This window comes from Podarcis bocagei, assembly GCF_964188305.1.
Source record: "Podarcis bocagei genome assembly, chromosome: 16".
Classification (NCBI taxonomy): Eukaryota; Metazoa; Chordata; class Lepidosauria; order Squamata; family Lacertidae; genus Podarcis; species Podarcis bocagei.
In genome coordinates, this window is record NC_138142.1 from 24,769,975 (window position 1) to 24,789,030 (window position 19,056).

General features: G+C 49.2%; 1 protein-coding gene across 2 annotated transcripts in view; it reads left to right on the forward strand.

Annotated features, from left to right (window-relative positions):
• Positions 1-19,056, forward strand: part of SPTBN2 (spectrin beta, non-erythrocytic 2) — a 94,276-nt gene that overhangs the window by 71,217 nt on the left and 4,003 nt on the right. For both annotated transcript variants that reach the window (XM_081174376.1, XM_081174377.1), the window contains 20 exons: positions 574-1,330; positions 1,976-2,178; positions 2,765-2,855; positions 3,426-3,572; positions 4,047-4,310; positions 4,525-4,749; positions 5,140-5,229; positions 5,965-6,237; positions 7,084-7,214; positions 7,730-7,934; positions 9,383-9,757; positions 10,231-10,475; positions 10,994-11,132; positions 12,110-12,194; positions 12,644-12,840; positions 14,273-14,412; positions 15,238-15,313; positions 15,940-16,175; positions 17,037-17,210; positions 18,540-18,582. In XM_081174376.1, the coding sequence (XP_081030502.1) occupies positions 574-1,330; positions 1,976-2,178; positions 2,765-2,855; positions 3,426-3,572; positions 4,047-4,310; positions 4,525-4,749; positions 5,140-5,229; positions 5,965-6,237; positions 7,084-7,214; positions 7,730-7,934; positions 9,383-9,757; positions 10,231-10,475; positions 10,994-11,132; positions 12,110-12,194; positions 12,644-12,840; positions 14,273-14,412; positions 15,238-15,313; positions 15,940-16,175; positions 17,037-17,210; positions 18,540-18,582 (4,096 nt within the window). The remainder of the gene's footprint in view (positions 1-573; positions 1,331-1,975; positions 2,179-2,764; positions 2,856-3,425; positions 3,573-4,046; positions 4,311-4,524; positions 4,750-5,139; positions 5,230-5,964; positions 6,238-7,083; positions 7,215-7,729; positions 7,935-9,382; positions 9,758-10,230; positions 10,476-10,993; positions 11,133-12,109; positions 12,195-12,643; positions 12,841-14,272; positions 14,413-15,237; positions 15,314-15,939; positions 16,176-17,036; positions 17,211-18,539; positions 18,583-19,056) is intronic.

The window sequence follows — 19,056 nt, forward strand, 5'->3', positions numbered from 1 at the left end:
GGGCGGCTGCTGACGGGAAAGGGGAATCACCCAACCTCAGCCTTAGATCCTAAAGTTTAAGGAAGTTTGTTGAAGGAAAGCTTATCCTCCTCCACCTGCGCCCTATCATCTCACATTGTTCTGGAGGGTCCCTGACCAACCCCCCTCCCGAAAGGCTTTTTGGGGTTGAAGTGGCTGCAGGGGGTAAAAGGGAACGATAAGCTTTCATTCCATTGACTTCTGTAAGCTAACTTAGGGTCCAAACCAGTAGCTATCCATTTCCTGCCTTTTCATGACATCGTATTTAGCTCCCTGAGGCAACTGCTCTCTCACTTTGACTAAGGCTGGGGGTGAGGACTAGATCTGTGGGCCAGATCCTTACTTCCCCTGTGAGCCAACTTTGACCTGCCCACCTGACAAAAGAGGAGGCTGGATTCCTCACATGAGCCAGAGGTTCCCCACCACTGGGCCCTGGACCTGAGTGGGAAATGAAGATCAAATGTTGTCTTTCAATATACGAGTTTCACATTAAAAATGGAGGTGGCAGCCACGGTAGCGTTGAACTGGATCTCCCCTCCTTCCCCCTTCTCTCAGGTGGCAGCAGTTCCAAGCCTTGGCCAGCCGCAAGAAGGATGCGTTGACCTCGGCTCTCAGCATCCAGAACTACTACTTGGAGTGCAATGAGACCAAGGCTTGGATGCGGGAGAAAACCAAAGTGATCGAGTCCACCCAAGGCTTGGGCAACGACCTGGCAGGGGTCATGGCCCTGCAGCGCAAGCTGGCGGGCATGGAGCGGGACCTGGAGGCCATCCAGGGCAAAGTGCGGGACTTGCGGGAGGAGGCCACCCGCCTGGCGGACCAGCACCCGGAGCAGGCTCCTGCCATTTTGGACCGCTTGTCCGAAGTTGACGGGACCTGGGACGAGCTACGGGGGACCATGCGCCGACGAGAGGAGTCCCTGGGAGAAGCCAGCAAGCTTCAGGGCTTCTTGCGGGACTTGGACGACTTCCAGGCGTGGCTTCTGCGCACCCAGACGGCCATCGCTTCGGAAGACGTGCCGGCCACCCTGCCGGAGGCAGAGCGCTTGCTGAACCAGCATGAGACCATCCGGAACGAGGTGGAGCACTACAGGGGCGACTACCGGCGCTTGCGGGCCATGGGGGAGGAGGTGACGCAAGGCCACACCGATGCCCAGCACATGTTCCTGCAGCAGCGCCTCCAGGCCCTCGACACCGGCTGGAATGAGCTGGACCAGATGTGGGAGAACCGGCACCAGCTGCTCTCCCAAGCCTACAGCTTCCAGATCTTCCTGAGGGACACCAAGCAGGTGGAAGGGGTGCTCAGCAACCAGGTAAGGCACAGTTGGGGCCCACAGCCTCGGGGGCCAGATGCGGCCCTCCAGAATCTATCTAAGCCACCTCCTCTCTCCCCCAGGTCACACCCCTCAGTGGCCAGTTTTGTAACCTTTGTGGCTTTTTTTGGTTGACTGGAAACCACTTTGATTGGCAGAACCAGTGCTATTCCAGGTTCCGTGTAATACTTGCTCTGCATTTGTAAGAAATTGATCTTTTAGTGTGGCAGCAGCCACACTTTGCAACTCCCTGCTTATTGACATCAGGCAAGCTCCTTCAGTGTATCGTTTTTTTATTTCTGTTGAAGACCTTTTTTATTTAGACATGTAGAATATTGACACATGTTTAAATGATCTCTGATTGTTGATTTTCATTATTTTTTGAACGTTTTAAACAACTGTTTTTTACTGATATTTTAAAAATTCTTTTTGTAAACCACTTTGAGGTTTCCCCTTTCCTATAGTCAAGCAGTAAATAAATTTTATGAAATAATGAAATAAACAATTAGGCTCACAGCCTAGAAGTTCCCCACTTCGGCTCCAGGGCTTATGCAGTCTCCATTTTTCGCCTCTCCTTGTCCGGGGTGTTCTTTGATGATGCTTTATGGAATGATCAACACCCCCCCTTTTTTCTTTTTTGGACAGGAATATGTGCTGACTCACACAAGCATGCCCAGCTCCCTCCAAGCTGCTGAGGCTGCCATTAAAAAACATGAGGATTTCATGACCACCATGGAGGCCAACGGGGAGAAGATCAAGGGGCTGGTGGACTCTGGCCGGAAGCTTATCATGGAGGACGGGCTCCACTCTGACAAGATCCAGGAGAAGGTCAATTCCATTGACAGCAGGTGAGGGGGATTACTCTGTGCAGAAATGCTGGTGGCGGTAATCTGGTTTGGAAAAGGGAGCACGATCTAGCAACTTGGAGGTAATGGGCAGAAGGTCGACGAGGAAGATCTTTGAGTTTCCGATTCCTGACAGACTGCAGTCCTATCCAGCTGTAAAATGGGACTTGGAAGAGTGCTGGCACCGCTTTCTGTTCCTCAAAGTTGCAAGTAAAACAGCATGTGAGAGAGACCTACAGCAAAATATTGCAGTGTTCAGGGTTCCAGCCTGCCAGCCACCCCATTTTCCAGGATTCCCCTTTCCATTTGCTCATCACCCTTTCCGTCCCCGTCCCCTGTTGATCATTTACTTTCTGCTCAATTTTTTAAATGCTGTAATCCTCTGTTTTATTCTGCATTGTTCCATTCCGTTATAGCTGTTGCTTTGTGGGCCTTTCTAGTAACACTAGTGTTGAAGGGTGGGCTATATAAATCCGTAAAATAAGTGTGGCGCTCTCCTTGCTTCCTCTCCCAGGAAAACGGCTGTGGGCAGTATTGCCAAGCAGCTCCTTCTGGTTACTTTACGCCTTGTCTTCCCTCTCTCTTCCAGGCATAGGAAAAACCAGCAGGCAGCTCAGGACCTTCTGGCCCGCCTCCGTGACAATCGGGAACTGCAGCATTTTCTGCAAGACTGTCAAGAGGTGAGCAGGATCGCCTTTGACAGATGATGGATGCCCAGCCAATGTGAATTTGATACAAGTTACATTTATTTCTGCGTTGATTTATAAACATAATATATGTCGGCCATGGCAGTTTAAAATGGTATCATCGTGCTCCAAATGTATGGTGTGTGATTGTGGCCATAGTGAGCTTGGGGTCAGCATGGGTCCCCCCAGCCAGAGAGTCATATTCCCCCCCCCCCACCATTTTAAAAAGGCAGAGCTCAGGATAGCCATATCCTTTCTCTGGGATCAGAGGCAGCAAGTCCCTGAATGCCAGTTGCTGGGGAACATGAGTGGGAGGGGGCTAGTGGCCTTCATTTCCTTCTTGTTGACCTCCCAGGGACACCTAGTGGGGCAGTGGTGGGAAACAGGATGCCATGCTAGGCAAGTCTTCAATTGCATCATCTTATGGTTGGCTCTCCTGCCCACCTACATTGAGAACTGAGATCTATTTAGGGGAAAGTTCTTTAGCATTAGGTGTTCTTAGGGTTGTTGGTTCTCCTTAGGGGATCCTCACCCAATGATGCTCTCTTCCTGTCTTTCCTCCAGCTCACCCTGTGGATCAATGAGAAGATGCTGTCAGCTCAGGACATGTCGTATGATGAAGCCCGGAACCTCCACACCAAGTGGCAGAAGCACCAGGCCTTCATGGCCGAGCTGGCCTCCAACAAGGGCTGGCTGGAGAAGATCCAGAAGGTGGGTCTTCTTACCAAGCCCTGCGCTGGTGCTGAAACCTCCTTGCAGTGACGTTATCAGCCTTGGAAGCCCACTAATTAATAACAGACATGGCTGTGTAGAAATGCATGTTTTGCACATGCTCAGAGGAGCCCATTGTTTTCATGCCCCGGCTTCTTTATTAGAGAGGTGCTGGGGCCCTGAGCCTGCCTTAAAGCTTGGAGGCAATCTCTATTATTCCCATAGGTGGCTGTGGTTTCTTTGCTGGTAAGTTAAAGGAGCACTCCCTTTTTCACGTAAACAGGCTGAATCATAGCAGATGATGATGATGGGGGACCTGTAACAAAATGTTGCAGGGTGGAGTTTTCCTGCCGCTCAGGGGTCCAGTCAATCAGCTATGACCTGTTCCAGGATACCCCATTCCACCTCCACTCACGCTTTTCCATTCCGCCCCCTACAACATTTCCGTCAGCATCTGTGTCCTCCTTTCGGCAGGAGGGAGAGCAGCTGGTGGCCGAGAAGCCAGAGCTGGAGCCCGTGGTGAGGGCCAAGCTGGACAGCCTGCAGAAGCTCTGGGAGGAGCTGGAATCCAGCACCCAGAGCAAAGCTCAGTGCCTCTTTGACGCCAACCGCGCCGAGCTCTTCACTCAGAGCTGTTCCGCCATGGAGGCCTGGCTGAGTGGCCTTCAGGCCCAGCTGCACTCTGACGACTACGGGAAGGACTTAACCAGCGTCAACATTTTGCTCAAGAAACAGCAGGTGAGTGCGTGCTGTTCGGCAGGGGTGAAGGGCATGGCTGTGGCTCTGATAAATTTCCACCTGCACCAAATGCCTCTTCGGAGGAAAGGGCCAAAATCTGCAGAAGCAGAGGGAGGCTGCTGGGATGAAGCGGTAATGATGTCGCAGGCATTTGCAGAGCTGCAACACCTCGTGATCCTTTTGCATTCCTGACGCCTTCTTTCTCCACTCCCAGATGCTGGAAAACCAGATGGACGTGCGGGAGAAGGAGGTGGAGGGCCTCAAAGCCCAAGCGCTGGCCCTCAGCCCGGAGGACTCCAACACTGTGGAAGTGGATGGCAAACTGCAGGCAGTGGAAGACAGGTTTGCAGAGCTGCGGGCGCCACTCAGGGAGCGCTGCGAGAAGCTGCTGGCCTCCAAGGAGGAGCACCAGTTCAACCGCGACCTGGAGGATGAAATTGTGAGTCAGAGGAGAGGGAGAGCCGCTGTGCTTATAAGCATTCCCTCACAAATGCAGGGTGGTGAATTTATTTGCACCTGTGCGATCTTCATGTGCAGTCAATAGTTTTCGCTTCTCCATAGCCTTTGAATTGCTTAACAAATTTTGTGGTTCTATATGTATATTTTATGTTGTTGTGTCCTTTATCTTCATATATTGTATACCACCCTGGAATATATATATATGTTAATTTAACTGGTGGGATATTGTGTGTGTGATTTATTTATTTTAAATAACAACCCTCGCCCCCCGCCCCCAAATGGACAGTAAGATGACTCTTGCCCCGCTAAGTTTTTCTGCTATGGAGCCTCTTGGCATTTCTTAACCTTTTTCTCGCCTTGTGTCCTGCAGTTGTGGGTGAAGGAGCGGATGCCCATGGCAGTCTCCACTGACCATGGCAAAGATCTTCCCACTGTCCAACTACTGATCAAGAAAAATCAGGTAAGGCCTAGTTGGGTGTGGTGGTTTCTCTGTAGAGGCTTCCCCTTTGTGGAATGCTCTCCCCAGGGCCTGGCGCCTTCACTGTATATTTTTAGGCAGCAGGCAGAAATGTTCTTCTTCCACCAGGCCTTGGGCTGATGAATATTCCACAGCCTTTTAAATGTGCCTGTGGGAAGTGGGGGGGGGTATTGTTTTGCTGTTTTGTTTAGCCCATTTCCTTGTTTTTGTCTTGTGTTTTATTCTGCAAAACTCCCCCCCCCCAAGATCTTACGATAAAGCGTGGTATGTAAATCTTATAAAATAAATAAATAAGTAAAATAAGAAAGGGAGGCAAACATCTCTTCCCACTTTCTCTGCACATCACCATACTGAATTTTACATGCCTTTTGTCATGTCACACACACCCTTGCTCAAAAGAACGCCAAGATGAACCCTGCTGGATCGGGCCGAACACCCATCTAGCCCAGCTTCCTGTTCTCACAGTGGTCAACCAGGTACCCATCATGAGAAGCTTGCAAGCCCAACAAGTGGCTTTCAGGGCACACTGCGTCCAGCGGCGGAGGGAGAACCTAGCCATCAAGGCCAGTGGCCACTGATAGCCTTCTCTGCTCCAGGAATTTGACTAATCCTTTCCTAATGCTATCCGAGTCGGTGGCCATCGCTACCTCATTGGGGGAGCGAATTCCAGAGTTTTAACCGTGCACTCTTCTTCTCCCCTCTTCCTGACACTTCCAGACCCTGCAGAAGGAGATCCAGGGCCACCAGCCACGAATCAATGACATCCTGGGGAGGTGGCAGGGGCTGGCATGCAGCGGCCTGGAAGCGGAGCTGCAGGGGCGTGTGGAGGCTTTGCAGGAGATGTGGCAGGAGCTGCAGAGCCAGGTGGAGCAGCGGCACGGGCGCCTGGAGCAAGCGCAGATGGCCCAACAGTTCTACTTTGATGTTGCGGAGGCCGAGGCCTGGATGGGCGAACAAGAGCTGCACATGATATTAGAGGAGAAGGCCAAGGTCTGTGGGTTTTTTTTGCCTGTGTTAATTCATAGACCCATTCTGTCCTATTTCTGCATTTTAAAAACCAAAACATGCAAAAATACTCGTTCATTTAAAGGAGCATTTCTAGATGTATTTTAACTAAGAAACTTTAAAAAAAAAAATTTTGGAGCCCAAAACTGCATTGCAAAATTCTGATACACATAGTAGCTGGGGAAAGTGCAGATCATGCTGGTTCGTACTGAAATTCTCAAAATACTTAATTTCTCTAGCATTCTTTCCTGGGCCTTTCATTTCAGAAGAGCAGTGCCCTACTTGCTAATCCTCGATTTGTGAGAATTCATTTGGTAGCATTCAAAAATGCACTCTGCAAATCCTCAAATCTCTTCTTTATCGCAGCACACATTCCAAGGTTGCATACTGAAAACTGGAGTGAGTGGGGGAGGGGAAAGCCTGAGAGCTGTGTTTAACTCCTCTCTCTCACTAGAGACAAATCCACTCTGGGGTTGTCCTTTATGATTAGTAAGAATAGTTCTAGGACTTGCCAGAAGTCACATTTCTCTCTGATTGAAAGTTCTGTCCCCTTTCAACCCCAGATATACACAGGCTGGTTGCAGTTGTTCAGCAGTGGGGAGAAAGGCACTCTGCACAGTCCCACATGAACCCTTCTTTCACATAAACATTTTGGGACTGAATCCTGATGTGGAATAACAGGTCTCAATCCTAGTTCAAATTTTAATGTCGCCTACCCCATCCTCTTTACCCCTGCTTCTGTTTCTGAAAGGGTGGGAGGAAGCAAGCAAACAAACAAACAAACAAACAAACAAACAAACAAACAGGAACACACTTCTTTCTTTTCACCAGGATGAACTGATTGCTCAGGCCATGGTGAAAAAACATCTGGTGATGGAGCAGGCTCTGGAAGACTATGCCCAGACCATCCACCAGCTCTCCATCCAGAGCCGTGATATGGTAAACAACGGGCATCCCGAGAGGTAAGGAAGCCCTCCATTCCCCTACCAAGACAGTTGGGGAGCCTCTCCCCACATGCCCCATCAAGTTCCCTGCTGTGGCTCAAGTCCTGTTTTGGATGTCATTATACCCCTCTTTCTCCTGGATATCTCAGGGCATGCACCTGTTGTGTGAATCAGTTTACCAGCTTATTACACCACTCATTTGTGGGGGAGAAGCCACTCAGGGATCCCGGGATTCCATGCAAAACGATGACAGCTGTTGGGCCAGCCAGCACTTGCCAGGGCTTTTGAGGCCTGATCTCCTTGGCCCCAGTCCTGTTGGGATGTCATTCCTCTTAGAGGTCTCAGGGCATGCACCAGTTTACCAGCTTATTGCACCACTCTTTTGTAGGGGTGGAAGCCAATCAGAGAGCCTGGGGTTCCATGCAAAATGACGACAGCTGGTGGGCCAGCCAGCACTGGTCAGGGCTTTGGAGACCTGAATTCCTTGGCATCCGTGGATGATGTCTGTCCCTCTCTCTTTCCCTTTCCTGCAGTGAACGGATCAATCTCCGGCAGGGCCAAGTGGATAAGCTCTATGCCAGCCTGAAGGACTTGGCTGAGGAGCGCCGGGCCAAGCTGCAGGAACAGCTCCGCCTCTGCCAGCTGAAGAGGGAAGTGGACGACCTTGAACAGTGGATCTCGGAGCGCGAGGTGGTGGCTGCTTCTCATGAGCTTGGACAGGACTATGAACATGTCACGGTGGGTCTCGCCCTCCCAAGGGATCCCTAACATACCCAGAGGCAGGAAGCACCTCTCCAGAGCTCTATACCTCCTTCACTGAGGTGGCTGAAGGGTGAACAGGGGCACCCAAGTGATCCTAGTTCTGCACAAGGAAACCCCATATCAATGGTGCATTATTTGCCCTTTTGCATGCATAGCAGGTTCTCTTCCACTGAGCTACACCCCTTCCCAGTAAGATTCCAGTCATCGTGGTTCTGAATAAAGGGCTGATTTAAATAGGAACATAGGGAACTGCCTGCTGTGGAGTCAGATTATTTGTCCAACTATCCACTGTTGTGTCTTCTGATAGCAACTCTCCAAGGTCTCAGATAGAGAAAAGTCTCTGATCCCCTACTTCTTGTGATCATTTTAATTGGACATCTCTTGATCTGAACCAGGAACCTTCTGTGTGCAAAGCGGGTGCTCTACCTCTGTGCTATTATCCCTCTGCCTTTTTTGCCCCTTTGCTCTTCACACTTGTTTGTTTCCCACCATTGTGCCAGGAGCTGGAGTCAGGAGCAGGTCAGCAATAAAACACCCTGTGTCAGAGAATTCAGCTCTTTATTCAAAGAAACCAAAACAGTGCAGGCCTAGTGATCGCAGCAACTCTTTCTATCTAGTAGGTCTTGCCCCAGTGAGGCAATTGCCTTCATACTGCTTTCTAAGGCTGCTCCTCCCCTGGGTCCTTCCCCGGCAATCTGAGGCTCCCTTGTCTTGTCTCTCTTTGCTCCATCCTCTTCATTCCTCCTCTATGTTCTGGCGGGAGTGGAGCTGGTTGCAGCAAGAGGGGGAGATTCCCTGGCAGCCTGCATCATCTCTGCCTCTTGGCCCCCCTGCTCTCCAGCCTCCACTTCTGCCTCTGATTCTGGACTGCTCTTGGCCACAGACTCTTCCTGCTCACCAAACCCAGCTACCTCTTCAGTTTCTGATACCTGCTCCTCCCAGTCTCCCACTTTTCCCTCTGACCACTCATCACTGTCCGACCACCAATCCCTTGGCTCTGAGCCTTCTTCCCCTGGGGTTCACAGGCGATCAAAGTCCTGGCTGGGGATGTCGGGACCGGGCGGCAAGATGGCGGCGTGGGAGCAGGAACGGGAGTCCAGAAGCCAGGAGTCAGGAAGCCAAGGGTCTGAGGGTCAGAGAGCCGGGAGTCAAGAAGCCAAGGGTCCGAGGGTCAGGAAGCAAGGAGTCAAAGAACCAAATGTAGCAAGGCAGGGAATGTGTTACTGTGACAAAGAGCTGAAGGGAAAATGCTGACCTTGCATCCCTTTCCCGGCTCTTGCCACCAGGTGCTGTGAGTTACCAATCGGCCTCACTTTGCCTCTTCAGAACAAACTTAGGAAGGCCTCAGTCCTGCAGAGTCCTATTGGCCACTGGGCCTGGCTCCTGCATGCACACCCGACACAGTGCTCTCTTCTTCCCTACAGATGCTGCGGGACAAGTTCCGGGAATTCTCACGTGACACCAGCACTATTGGTCAGGAGCGGGTGGATGCAGTCAACCGGCTGGCGGACGAGATGATCTCTGCTGGTCACTCCGAAAACGCTACCATCGCTGAGTGGAAGGACAGCCTGAATGAGGCCTGGGCCGACCTCCTGGAACTCATTGACACCCGGAGCCAGATGCTGGCAGCGTCCTATGAGCTGCACCGTTTCTACCACGACGCCCGTGAGACCCTCAGCCAGGTCCAGAACAAGCAGAAGCAGCTGCCCGATGAAGTGGGCCGGGACCTCAACACGGCAGAGGCCATGCAGCGGATGCACAGCGCATACGAGCACGACATCCAGGCGCTTAGTACCCAGGTGCACTTGGGGGGCTGGGAAAGGGAATAAAATCAGTGCAAGGTCCAGACTCTGCCTACTGAGGGGGCAGAAGCCAAGCGGAGGAGCATCGGGAGAACAGTGGAGCAGTCTCCAATGAGCTTTTACGTTTTAATGCTTGTGTAACTTGTTTTTATATACTTGTAAACCACTATTCCTTTAAATTAGTTAACAAAAAAATCACATATCACTCAAAAAAAAATTTTTGAACAACAACAACAAAATTGTTTATTGAGTAATTGCTAATTAGGAAATTACACATTTTAACCAAAAATCTGGAGATAAATTTGTACAAAGAAACCTTGTTTCTGCAAAAAAAAAAGTCTCTCCTAACTCCAGTGGTCAAAATGCAAACATCAATTGCCCTGCCTTGATCAAGGACCTCGGTGGGAGCACCTGGGACACTCTTGATAGTGAGGGACCCTGAATCACCTGTGGGTTGCTTGGCTTGGCAGGTGAAGCAAGTGCAGGACGATGCGGCGCGGCTGCAGAAGGCTTATGCCGGCGAGAAGGCAGACGATATCCGGAGGCATGAGCAGTCTGTTAGTGAAGCTTGGTCTGACCTGCTCAGCAGCAGCAGCGGCCGCCGGCACCTCCTCCTTGACACTGTTGACAAGTTCCGCTTCTTCCGCATGGTGCGTGACCTCCTGCTGTGGATGGATGATGTCAACCTCCAGATAGATGCCCAGGAGAAGCCCAGGTAAGGGTCAATAGGAGCAGGTCTCCATAGGTGGCAGGTCTAGTCCCCAACTCACCCAGGCCACATTCACATCATACATTTAAAACACTATGGTGCCACTTTAAGCAGTCATGGCTTCCCCCCAAAGAATTCTGGGAAGTGTAGTCCATTAAGGGTGCTGAGAGGTATTAGGATACCCCCATTTCCCTCTAAGAGGTCCCAGAGATCCCTGTGAAGACAGATTCTTTGTTAGAGTGGTTTCTCTAGGAATTGTAGCTCTGTGAGCGGAATAGGGGCTTCCTAACAACTCTCAGCACTCCGAACAGCTCCCAGAATTCTTTGGGGGAAACTGTAAGTGTTTAAAGTAGTGTGAATGTGGCCATCCTTGGATGTGTCCTTGTGGAATGATGTGCTGGGACCAGACTGATCCTTTGGGTGTCTCGTCCTGCCCGCTCTCCAGCTCCCCACTTCTTGCTCTGCTTAAATGTGATTTCTAGGGGGAAAGCCTAGTAGCCAGCCTTTCCTACATTCCCCCACAGGGACGTCTCTGCAGCAGACTTGGTCATCAAGAACCACCAAGGGATCAAGGCCGAAGTTGAGGCCCGGACAGACAGCTTCAACGCCTGCATCGCCATTGGCAATGAGTTGTTGGCCAAAGGACACTATGCCTCTGACAAGGTGAGAAGGCCTCCCCTGAACTGATGCAGCTATTGCTTGTTTTGCAGGAAAGATGTACAGTCATACCTTGAGTTGAATGTGTCCGAGTTGCGCTCCGCAGCAACCCGGAAGTAATGGAGCGCGTTACTTCTGGATTTCGCTGCTCGCACATGCGCAGACGCTCAAAATGACGTCACGCTCATGCGCGGAAGCGGCAAAACGTGGTACGCACAGATGCGCCATCGCGTCTTGTGTTCTGTTCGGGATGTGAACGGGACTCTGGAACAGATCTCGTACGCATCCCGAGGTACCACTGTACTGATTTTGGAATTATGCACTTTTTAAAGCTCAGGTATGGCTGTTGGGTTTTTTCAGTTTAAGATAGGCAAGGTAAGTCCCTCTTGCCTTTAAATTAAACAAAAAGAGCCTTATGAAGATGCAGCAAGAGACCAGGGTTCAGTTTTGGCATTCGCTGAGCCTTGCATCACAGCTGGATGATAAGCTTTCCCTTCCTGAGATATTCTGCAGCCCCACAATCTTTAAAGATCAGGGATGTTTTTCCTCTATTGGCAGCTGCCTAGGTCAAGCTATTTGTCCATCTATCCCACCACTGTCTACCTCAGGCATAGGCAAACTCGGCTTTCCAGATGTTTTGGGACTACAACTCCCATCATCCCTGACCACTGGTCCTGTTAGCTAGGGATGATAGGAGTTGTAGTCCCAAAACATATGGAGGGCCAAGTTTGCCTATGCCTGGTCTACCTGGAGATGACGTAAATTAACAAACCTTTGCATGCAAAACAGGTGCTCAACCAATAAGCTCAAACCCTTCCCCTAGAAATAAAGTAGGATACTAGTCCTCATGGTAGAGAGTTGCACAGGTAAACCTATGTACAGCTTGTACATGCCCCAACGTTCAGATTAATTGGGACGACTCGGGATTACTATTTCCCCCCAGCTAAGCTCCCTCTGCATCTCTCTGCTTTTGTTTTGCTCAGATTGCAGAGAAGTTGACCCAGCTGCAGGACCGACGCAAGGAGATCAATGACAAATGGCGGGAGAAAATGGACTGGTTACAAATTGGTAAGTGGGTGAGGGTGTGGGGGCCTGAGGACTCGGGGAGTGGGGCTTCAGAGGGCTAGAGTTCATTTTGGGGCAGGTGTGGCATGTGTGGATGAAGCACGCATTATCCCCACAACAACTTTTTCTGAGTAGGTTTTTCTGAGAGGTGGTTACTTTAAACCAAGGGCACCAGCAGAACTTCATGGCTAAGCTCAGGCCTCTGTGGTCCCAAGAGAGAGGTTCTGCTTCAGGCACCATTGCCATTCTAAAAGAACCAGGGAGATGTCCTTGGTCAGTTCTGGCACCTCTTTTTCTAGAAATATAGCACTGCTCACGAGGGAACGTGGCCCTCAGGCTGAAGAAGGTTCACCATCCCTGAACTAAAAGCAAGAACTTGAGGCTCAAGATTTGGGGTCCTCACCACTGACTACTCTCTCTCTCTTTCCTTTCATCCCTCCCTCTGCCCACAGTCATGGAGGTGCTGATGTTTGGGCGGGATGCTAGCATGGCGGAGGCCTGGCTCTCCAGCCAAGAGCCAATTGTGCGTTCTGCAGAGCTGGGTGGCAACGTGGACGAAGTGGAGAACCTCATCAAGCGCCACGAGGGCTTCCAGAAATCAGTTGCTGCCTGGGAGGAGCGCTTCCTGGCACTGGAGAAGCTCACGACGGTCAGTGGGTGAGATCAGGGAGGGCGGGGGGTCAGGCGAATCCTTGGGAGGCTTGGGGGAAGTGCCCGAGTCAGCTGTTAGCCACTGCCCCTTGGCACCACATTACAGCAGCCTGGTTCTCAGACGTACATTTCCTCAGCATGAAGATTCTGCTTCCAGCAAACATCTCTTCCTAGGCCAATCCTCCATGAATTTGTCCGGTCCTTTTTGTTCTCCCAAAGGCCCATCTCACAATGAGGGCAATAAGGCGAAGGCAATTGCTTCCTGAATTCCTCAGCTCCAGACCCAGGGGTCAAATGCAGCCCTCCAGGCCTCTGTTTCTGGCTCTCACAACTTTTCCCAGGCCACATCCCCTCTCCAGCCCTACTGCACGCCCTGAATGTTTCTGCCTGTCTGGAACGCATCCTTGAACACCTCTTGTAGAAACTAGACTATTGTACAGAGGTAACATTTACGTTCATTGCTCTACCCAACCTTCTGACCCCTGGCATAAGGCCCTCAAAAAGTTGCCCATAAGAGAAGGTTCCTCACCCCTGATGTGTGGTCCTGCAGTAGGGTCTGCTGCTATGGACAGGCACCATGATCCAAAGGCAACCTCTGCTTTGGCCCTCTTCCTCTTCAAGGAAAGTGCCTCTAGCCAGGACTTGTGCCAGGCCTCCCCTTACGCAGAGAGATGTGGTTGCCTCAAGCGGCTGACTTTGTGTATTAAAAGTGCACCACCCATGGCAGGCAGGACTTTTTTTCCAGCCAGAACTCTCTGAGCTGGCATCCTAGCCCCCCTTCCAAAGTGGCTGAAGTTGAAGCACACCAGGCAGAGCACTTCCCCTTTGGCCTGTGTTCTCACAAATCACAACCCCCCACTTCCTTTTCTCCTCCATCTGTGTTGGGGCCTGCCAGCCCAAGCCTGATCCTGACATGGAGCCCATGATTTCTCTTCATGTTTCTTAAAACTTCTGTCATGGCCAAACTAGACATCTCATAGAACAGAATCAGAGAATCGTGGAACTGTAGAGTTGGAAAGGACCCCAAGGGTCATCCAGTCCAACCCCCTGCAATGCAGAAATCTCGCTATATAAGTCATTAGAAAACATGTCCACACCCCCTTGTTTAAACTGGCATGCCGTCTAACTTTGGCTCTTATCACCTCCCAAATGACTCATGTAGCTCCATGCCTTTACCCTGGCCTTCGCTACTAGAGATATTTTTTAGACGCGCCCTATCCTTCTGATTGTAATTTGTTTTAAAAGAGTTTAATGTTGCCTTTTTATATTGTAACCCTTTCTGGGACCTTAATGATGAAAGGTAGGCAAGAACTATGAGTACATCATTAAAATGGTCTCCTTTCCTAAACTGAAAAGAAAAGAAAAAAGGACCTAACATTAGCTTATTTTTGACAACTTTGTTCCATCAGTTTTTTCTTCTTTTCCGCCAGCTGGAAGAGAATGAACGTCGCCGACGTGAGCAGGAGGAAGCGAGGAAAAAGAGGCCCCTGACTCCACCTGTGCCAGAACCCACAGCCACGATGCCACAGAACCAGCATCTGGAAATGCCACATGCTCCCAGTGATGCCCGGTGAGAGTTGTTTCAGGGGAAGAAGAAGGACATTTGGAGTGGCTGAGCAGGCAGAATGCTGGGACCGATTCAGTACAGAAGAAAAGTAGAATGCAAAATTAAATCCACAGCCGTTGGTCTAACACTATTTTTAAGAATTAGGAGGAAAGTGTGTTTGTATGTGTTTATCATGAAAATTACATTTGCAGGAACTGGGGATAGCAGAGAGAAGAAAAGGCTGTTAAAGGAAATGGTTGATTACCCACCTGAATATTCAATGGAAAGATAAATTGGGTGGGTGGGGAAAGATTTATTTTATTTTATTTAACCAGCTTCCATTGAGAACTTTCTGGTGGTAAGAGCTATTTGACAGTGGAACAGACTGCCTTGGAATGTGGTGGACTCACCTTCCTTGGAGGATTTTAAGCAGAGGTTGGATAGCCATCTTCCTGGGAATTCTTCAGCTGTGATTCCTGTGTCATTTGGGGGTTGGACTTGATGACCCTTGGGGTCCCTTCCAATTCCCCTGCAATTCTATGATGAGAGATTCAGGTCAGCGTGCATAGGTTTCAATAAAATTACACACAGTACGAAAGGACAATAACAGTATTATAGAGCAGGAATCAGAAATGAAACATCGTCAAACTATTGTGCCTTCTCTGTAGAGGCACGCACTCCCTCTGAGCCCCCCAAAAGACAAGCATTTGCAAAATGCTGGCAGCAAGCCATAGCGTTGTAGCAGCAAAATGCAACACGGGAGATAAAGAGGTGAGAGTCTCTCCACAGATGTACTGTGACCTGGTGTGCTTGAACTTCAGCACAGACTCACACACCTGTCTTCCCCAGGAGCCCTGGAGAGCGAGGCTTGTCGCTGGAGTTACCATCTCTAAACGGGATTGACCCAGATTCCGAGTCTCCACAGGTGAGGCATGGATACTAAGGAGTGACGACTGGGGGTGGGATTGGGAGACATAGAGGTGATTGGTTGGCGAGTAAGGCCTGAGGTGGAATCTTAGAACCATAGAGTGGCAAGGGATGGATAGTCAACCCTGAGTTAAAAAAAGAAAATTCCACTTATTTTTCCCAAGAGGAAAAATTGCATTGGGTTCTAAACCATTCATCAGCCATTGTGTAGTTTTGGAAGCCCCCAGTGGCTCAGAGGAAGGAGAAAGAGGACACAGGAACTCTTAGCGGTGTGGCACTTTGGTTAGAATGTCAGGCTAGGACTCGAGAGATGCCAGGGCAAAGTCAGGAAGTTTAATGGGTGAATTGGGCCAGTCATCAATGTAACCTACTTCATAGGGTTGTTCTGAAGATAACACTGGGGATGGTGGAGAAAAGTATAAAGCTTGGTGGGATATAAATTGAATAAATAAATACCAATAAATTGTCCAAGTCCCAAGCTGCCCCTTATACCTACTACTATCCCCCCTTCCCGCCAAACCCCTATGCCAATGCAGATGCACTGAACTACAACAGGATACAACAACTAAAAAGGGTGAGTGTGTTTTTAGAACCCCATAACTCAGCACCTCCTGTCTCTTGCAGTTTTCAGAGACATCTGGTACGGTAAACGGGTCACGAATGGATTCCTTGTCCAAGGGGAAGGAGCCCAGCCCAACCCCATCACCTCAGCTCCATTCCAAACCGCCTGCCCACAGCGATCCCACTCAGTTGGCCACACTGGCCCCGCGCACACCAGACCCCTCGGCCTCAGAGCAGATGGAAGGGATGTTGTGTCGGAAGCAGGAAATGGAGTCACACGGCAAAAAGGCAGCCAACAGGTGAGCTCTGCATGTTTGTGTGTGTGAACCTGGGGTGCTGGATAGGCTTGTCATACGTCAGGAAAATTCTGTACATGTCTTGGTTTTTGGGTGTCAAAATGGCGTTGGGGGAATTTTGTTGAATTGGCAAAATGTCAGGGAAATGTATGGCAATGTGATAGGAAAAGCTCAACAATTTTGGGGTCTTTCTAAAATAAAGCTCAACAACTTTGCGGGTGTCCGGAATTTTACTTTTTGAAAGTAAACCCTAGTGTTGGAGAATGATTCTACTTGTGGGCATAAGGCCATTGAAAGCTTGAGTAAAATCTATCTATCTGCCTATTTCAGCGGCAGAGCATCTGCCTTGCATGCAGAAGGTCCCAAGTTCAGTCCCCAGGTTAGGCTGGGAAGGACCCTGGAACGTTGCTGCCAGTCAGTGTAGACAATACAGAGTTTGGATGGACCAAAAGGCAGCTTCCTATGCCCCTATCTAATGATTTCCTATGTGAAACAGTACCGTATCATCATTTTGTTAATTCATTTCAACGTTAGTCTCTAAGTCAGTGTACAGTAATGTTAAAAAGATACAATAAACATAAAATCAGTTACAACCAACCATAAAGTCCGAAAACTTTCTTAAAACACTTGCTGAAGCAAAATAAAAAGACTTGAATTCAAAGAAGTTGCCACAGTGGTTTAAGTCCCTAAAATAAAAACTCATACACAGGAATAAAGTTTGCAAATCATTCCGGACTTAAACAGACACAATTTCTGCTGCTTCTAGGCCATTGTGGGGAGGGGGAAGAGCAACTCTGGGTGGCTTGGGAGTGAAGGGGGTCATTGAGAGATGCTCACAGCTCCTTTCTTTCCCCACCTTGCCAGGTCCTGGCAGAACATCTACTGCATTGTCCGGAAGGGCAGCCTGGGCTTCTACAAGGACAGCAAGAGTGCCAGTCACGGCATCCCGTACCATGGCGAAGTGCCCATCAGCTTGCAAGGGGTGCAGTGCAACGTCGCTCTGGACTACAAGAAGCGCAAGCACGTCTTTAAGCTTGGGTAGGTCAGCAAGGTTCTTTCAGCCAAGTGGCATTGACAACACTTACTTTTATGTTCTCCTTGTTTCTGAATGTACCACTGGATGCTCTCTGCCCATGCAGCTTAACTGCCGTGACTCACAGCTGTGGATGAGAGGATCTGTTCATTTTGGTTTCCCTCCATTTCTCATTTTTCCAATCTCAGACTCGCTTATCCACATTTCCACAGCGATTCTTATTTAAAATCTTTGTGAAGATTCTTCAGCATTTTTGTGAGCATTTCTTCTGTACATCATTTCTTCTGTACACAGCTTTGACCAAACCACGCATATATGCAAGCAGTTTCTCCTAATATAATGCATGCTTTGTATGTTATTTACTTTTATGCACGCTTCCTCTAATACATGCATTCTTGTGTAAACATTATTTGGTGGGAGAACTGTATAGCAAATTTTGGATGAGTGCAGATTTTGAAGGATGGCTGTGCTTTGGTTTTCATATTGTTTCAGAAAGTGCAAATTTGAAAAATTCAACAATAAATTTGAACTGAACGGAATGTCTCTCACAGCCCTGGGGGCCACGTGAGCTGTGGGGGAATCTTGTTGTAGCTCTCAGCCTTAGGAATCTTCAGAACTGTAGTGAAAGCAGTTGCAGATCAGTTCACAGAATTTTCAGCACCCACCACAGTGCAAAAGTACTGTCCTAACAGCACAGTCCCATGCATGCATTCAGAAGGTGTTACTGTCAGGTAAGCTTGTCTACAGGTGATGAGGAGGCAACAGAAAAGAGATCCATTTTGGGCCATTTGGTTTCCCTTTATTGAATAAATGAACATAGAGGAGCACTGCAGGATGGTCCAAACAGTATATGTAGTATATACAGAAATATACAGGGATATCTTTATTTTTTAGCCATTCATTCATTTGTATTTTCCAGTGAGAAATTTAGTAACATGTAAAAAGGTAACAAAGGGAGAAGACGACACCTAAATATTCAAACTCTGCTTTTGACAACTTATTAAGTTTATATGGTATTGTATTGTCTTATATTGCACCTTGAATTGCAGTGGGCGGCGGTCCTGTTTCCTGTAAAGAAGGCGGGTGGGTGGTGTTTTTGGTAGTTTATTTGTAGTAATACCTTATGATTGTGTACTGGCTTTTTCTCAATATATATGTTTTTAAAAAAGAAAAGCCAAGCATGTTTAGGACTTTGTGTTTTGCACAAAGTAATGTGACTGTTTTTTAGCCAGATTCCTAGCTCCTGTTAGCAGAGGGATTGGAGTTTGGATATGATCCACAGACAGGAACCAGGACGATTCTTACCTTCCTTTTCTCTCTCTCTCTCCTTGCAGGTTAGCGGACGGCAAAGAATTTTTATTCCAGGCCAAGGATGAGGTGAGTAGAGGTCTAATTCTGCAAATCCTGCTTCTAGAGAACAGGCGGCTCCAAGGCCTCCGACCCCCACCACCACCACCATGAAGCCAAATTGCGGCCCTCATTTCAGCTCCAACTTTTCCTCCTACAATAGCATCGGGAACAGCCTGGTTTGGGAGCTGCTGAATCAGACTGATGGTCCATCTAGCACATCAAGTGGCAGTGGCTCTCTGGGGTATCCGATGGGCCTTTTCCCCAGCCAAACCTTGAGATGGTGGGGATTGAACCTGGGATGTTCTGCAGCACTTGGCTATGGGGCCCCTCCCCACTTTCATCTGAATGGCTAGAATTTTTCTGAAAGTCTGTATGGGGAAAAAGGATACGTTTAAGGTGCGTGGCTTCTCCCCAAGGAATCCTAGGAACTGTAGTTTATAAGGGTGCTGGGAATTGTAGCTCTGTGGGGCATGAACTGCTGTTCCTAGGATTCTTTGCGGG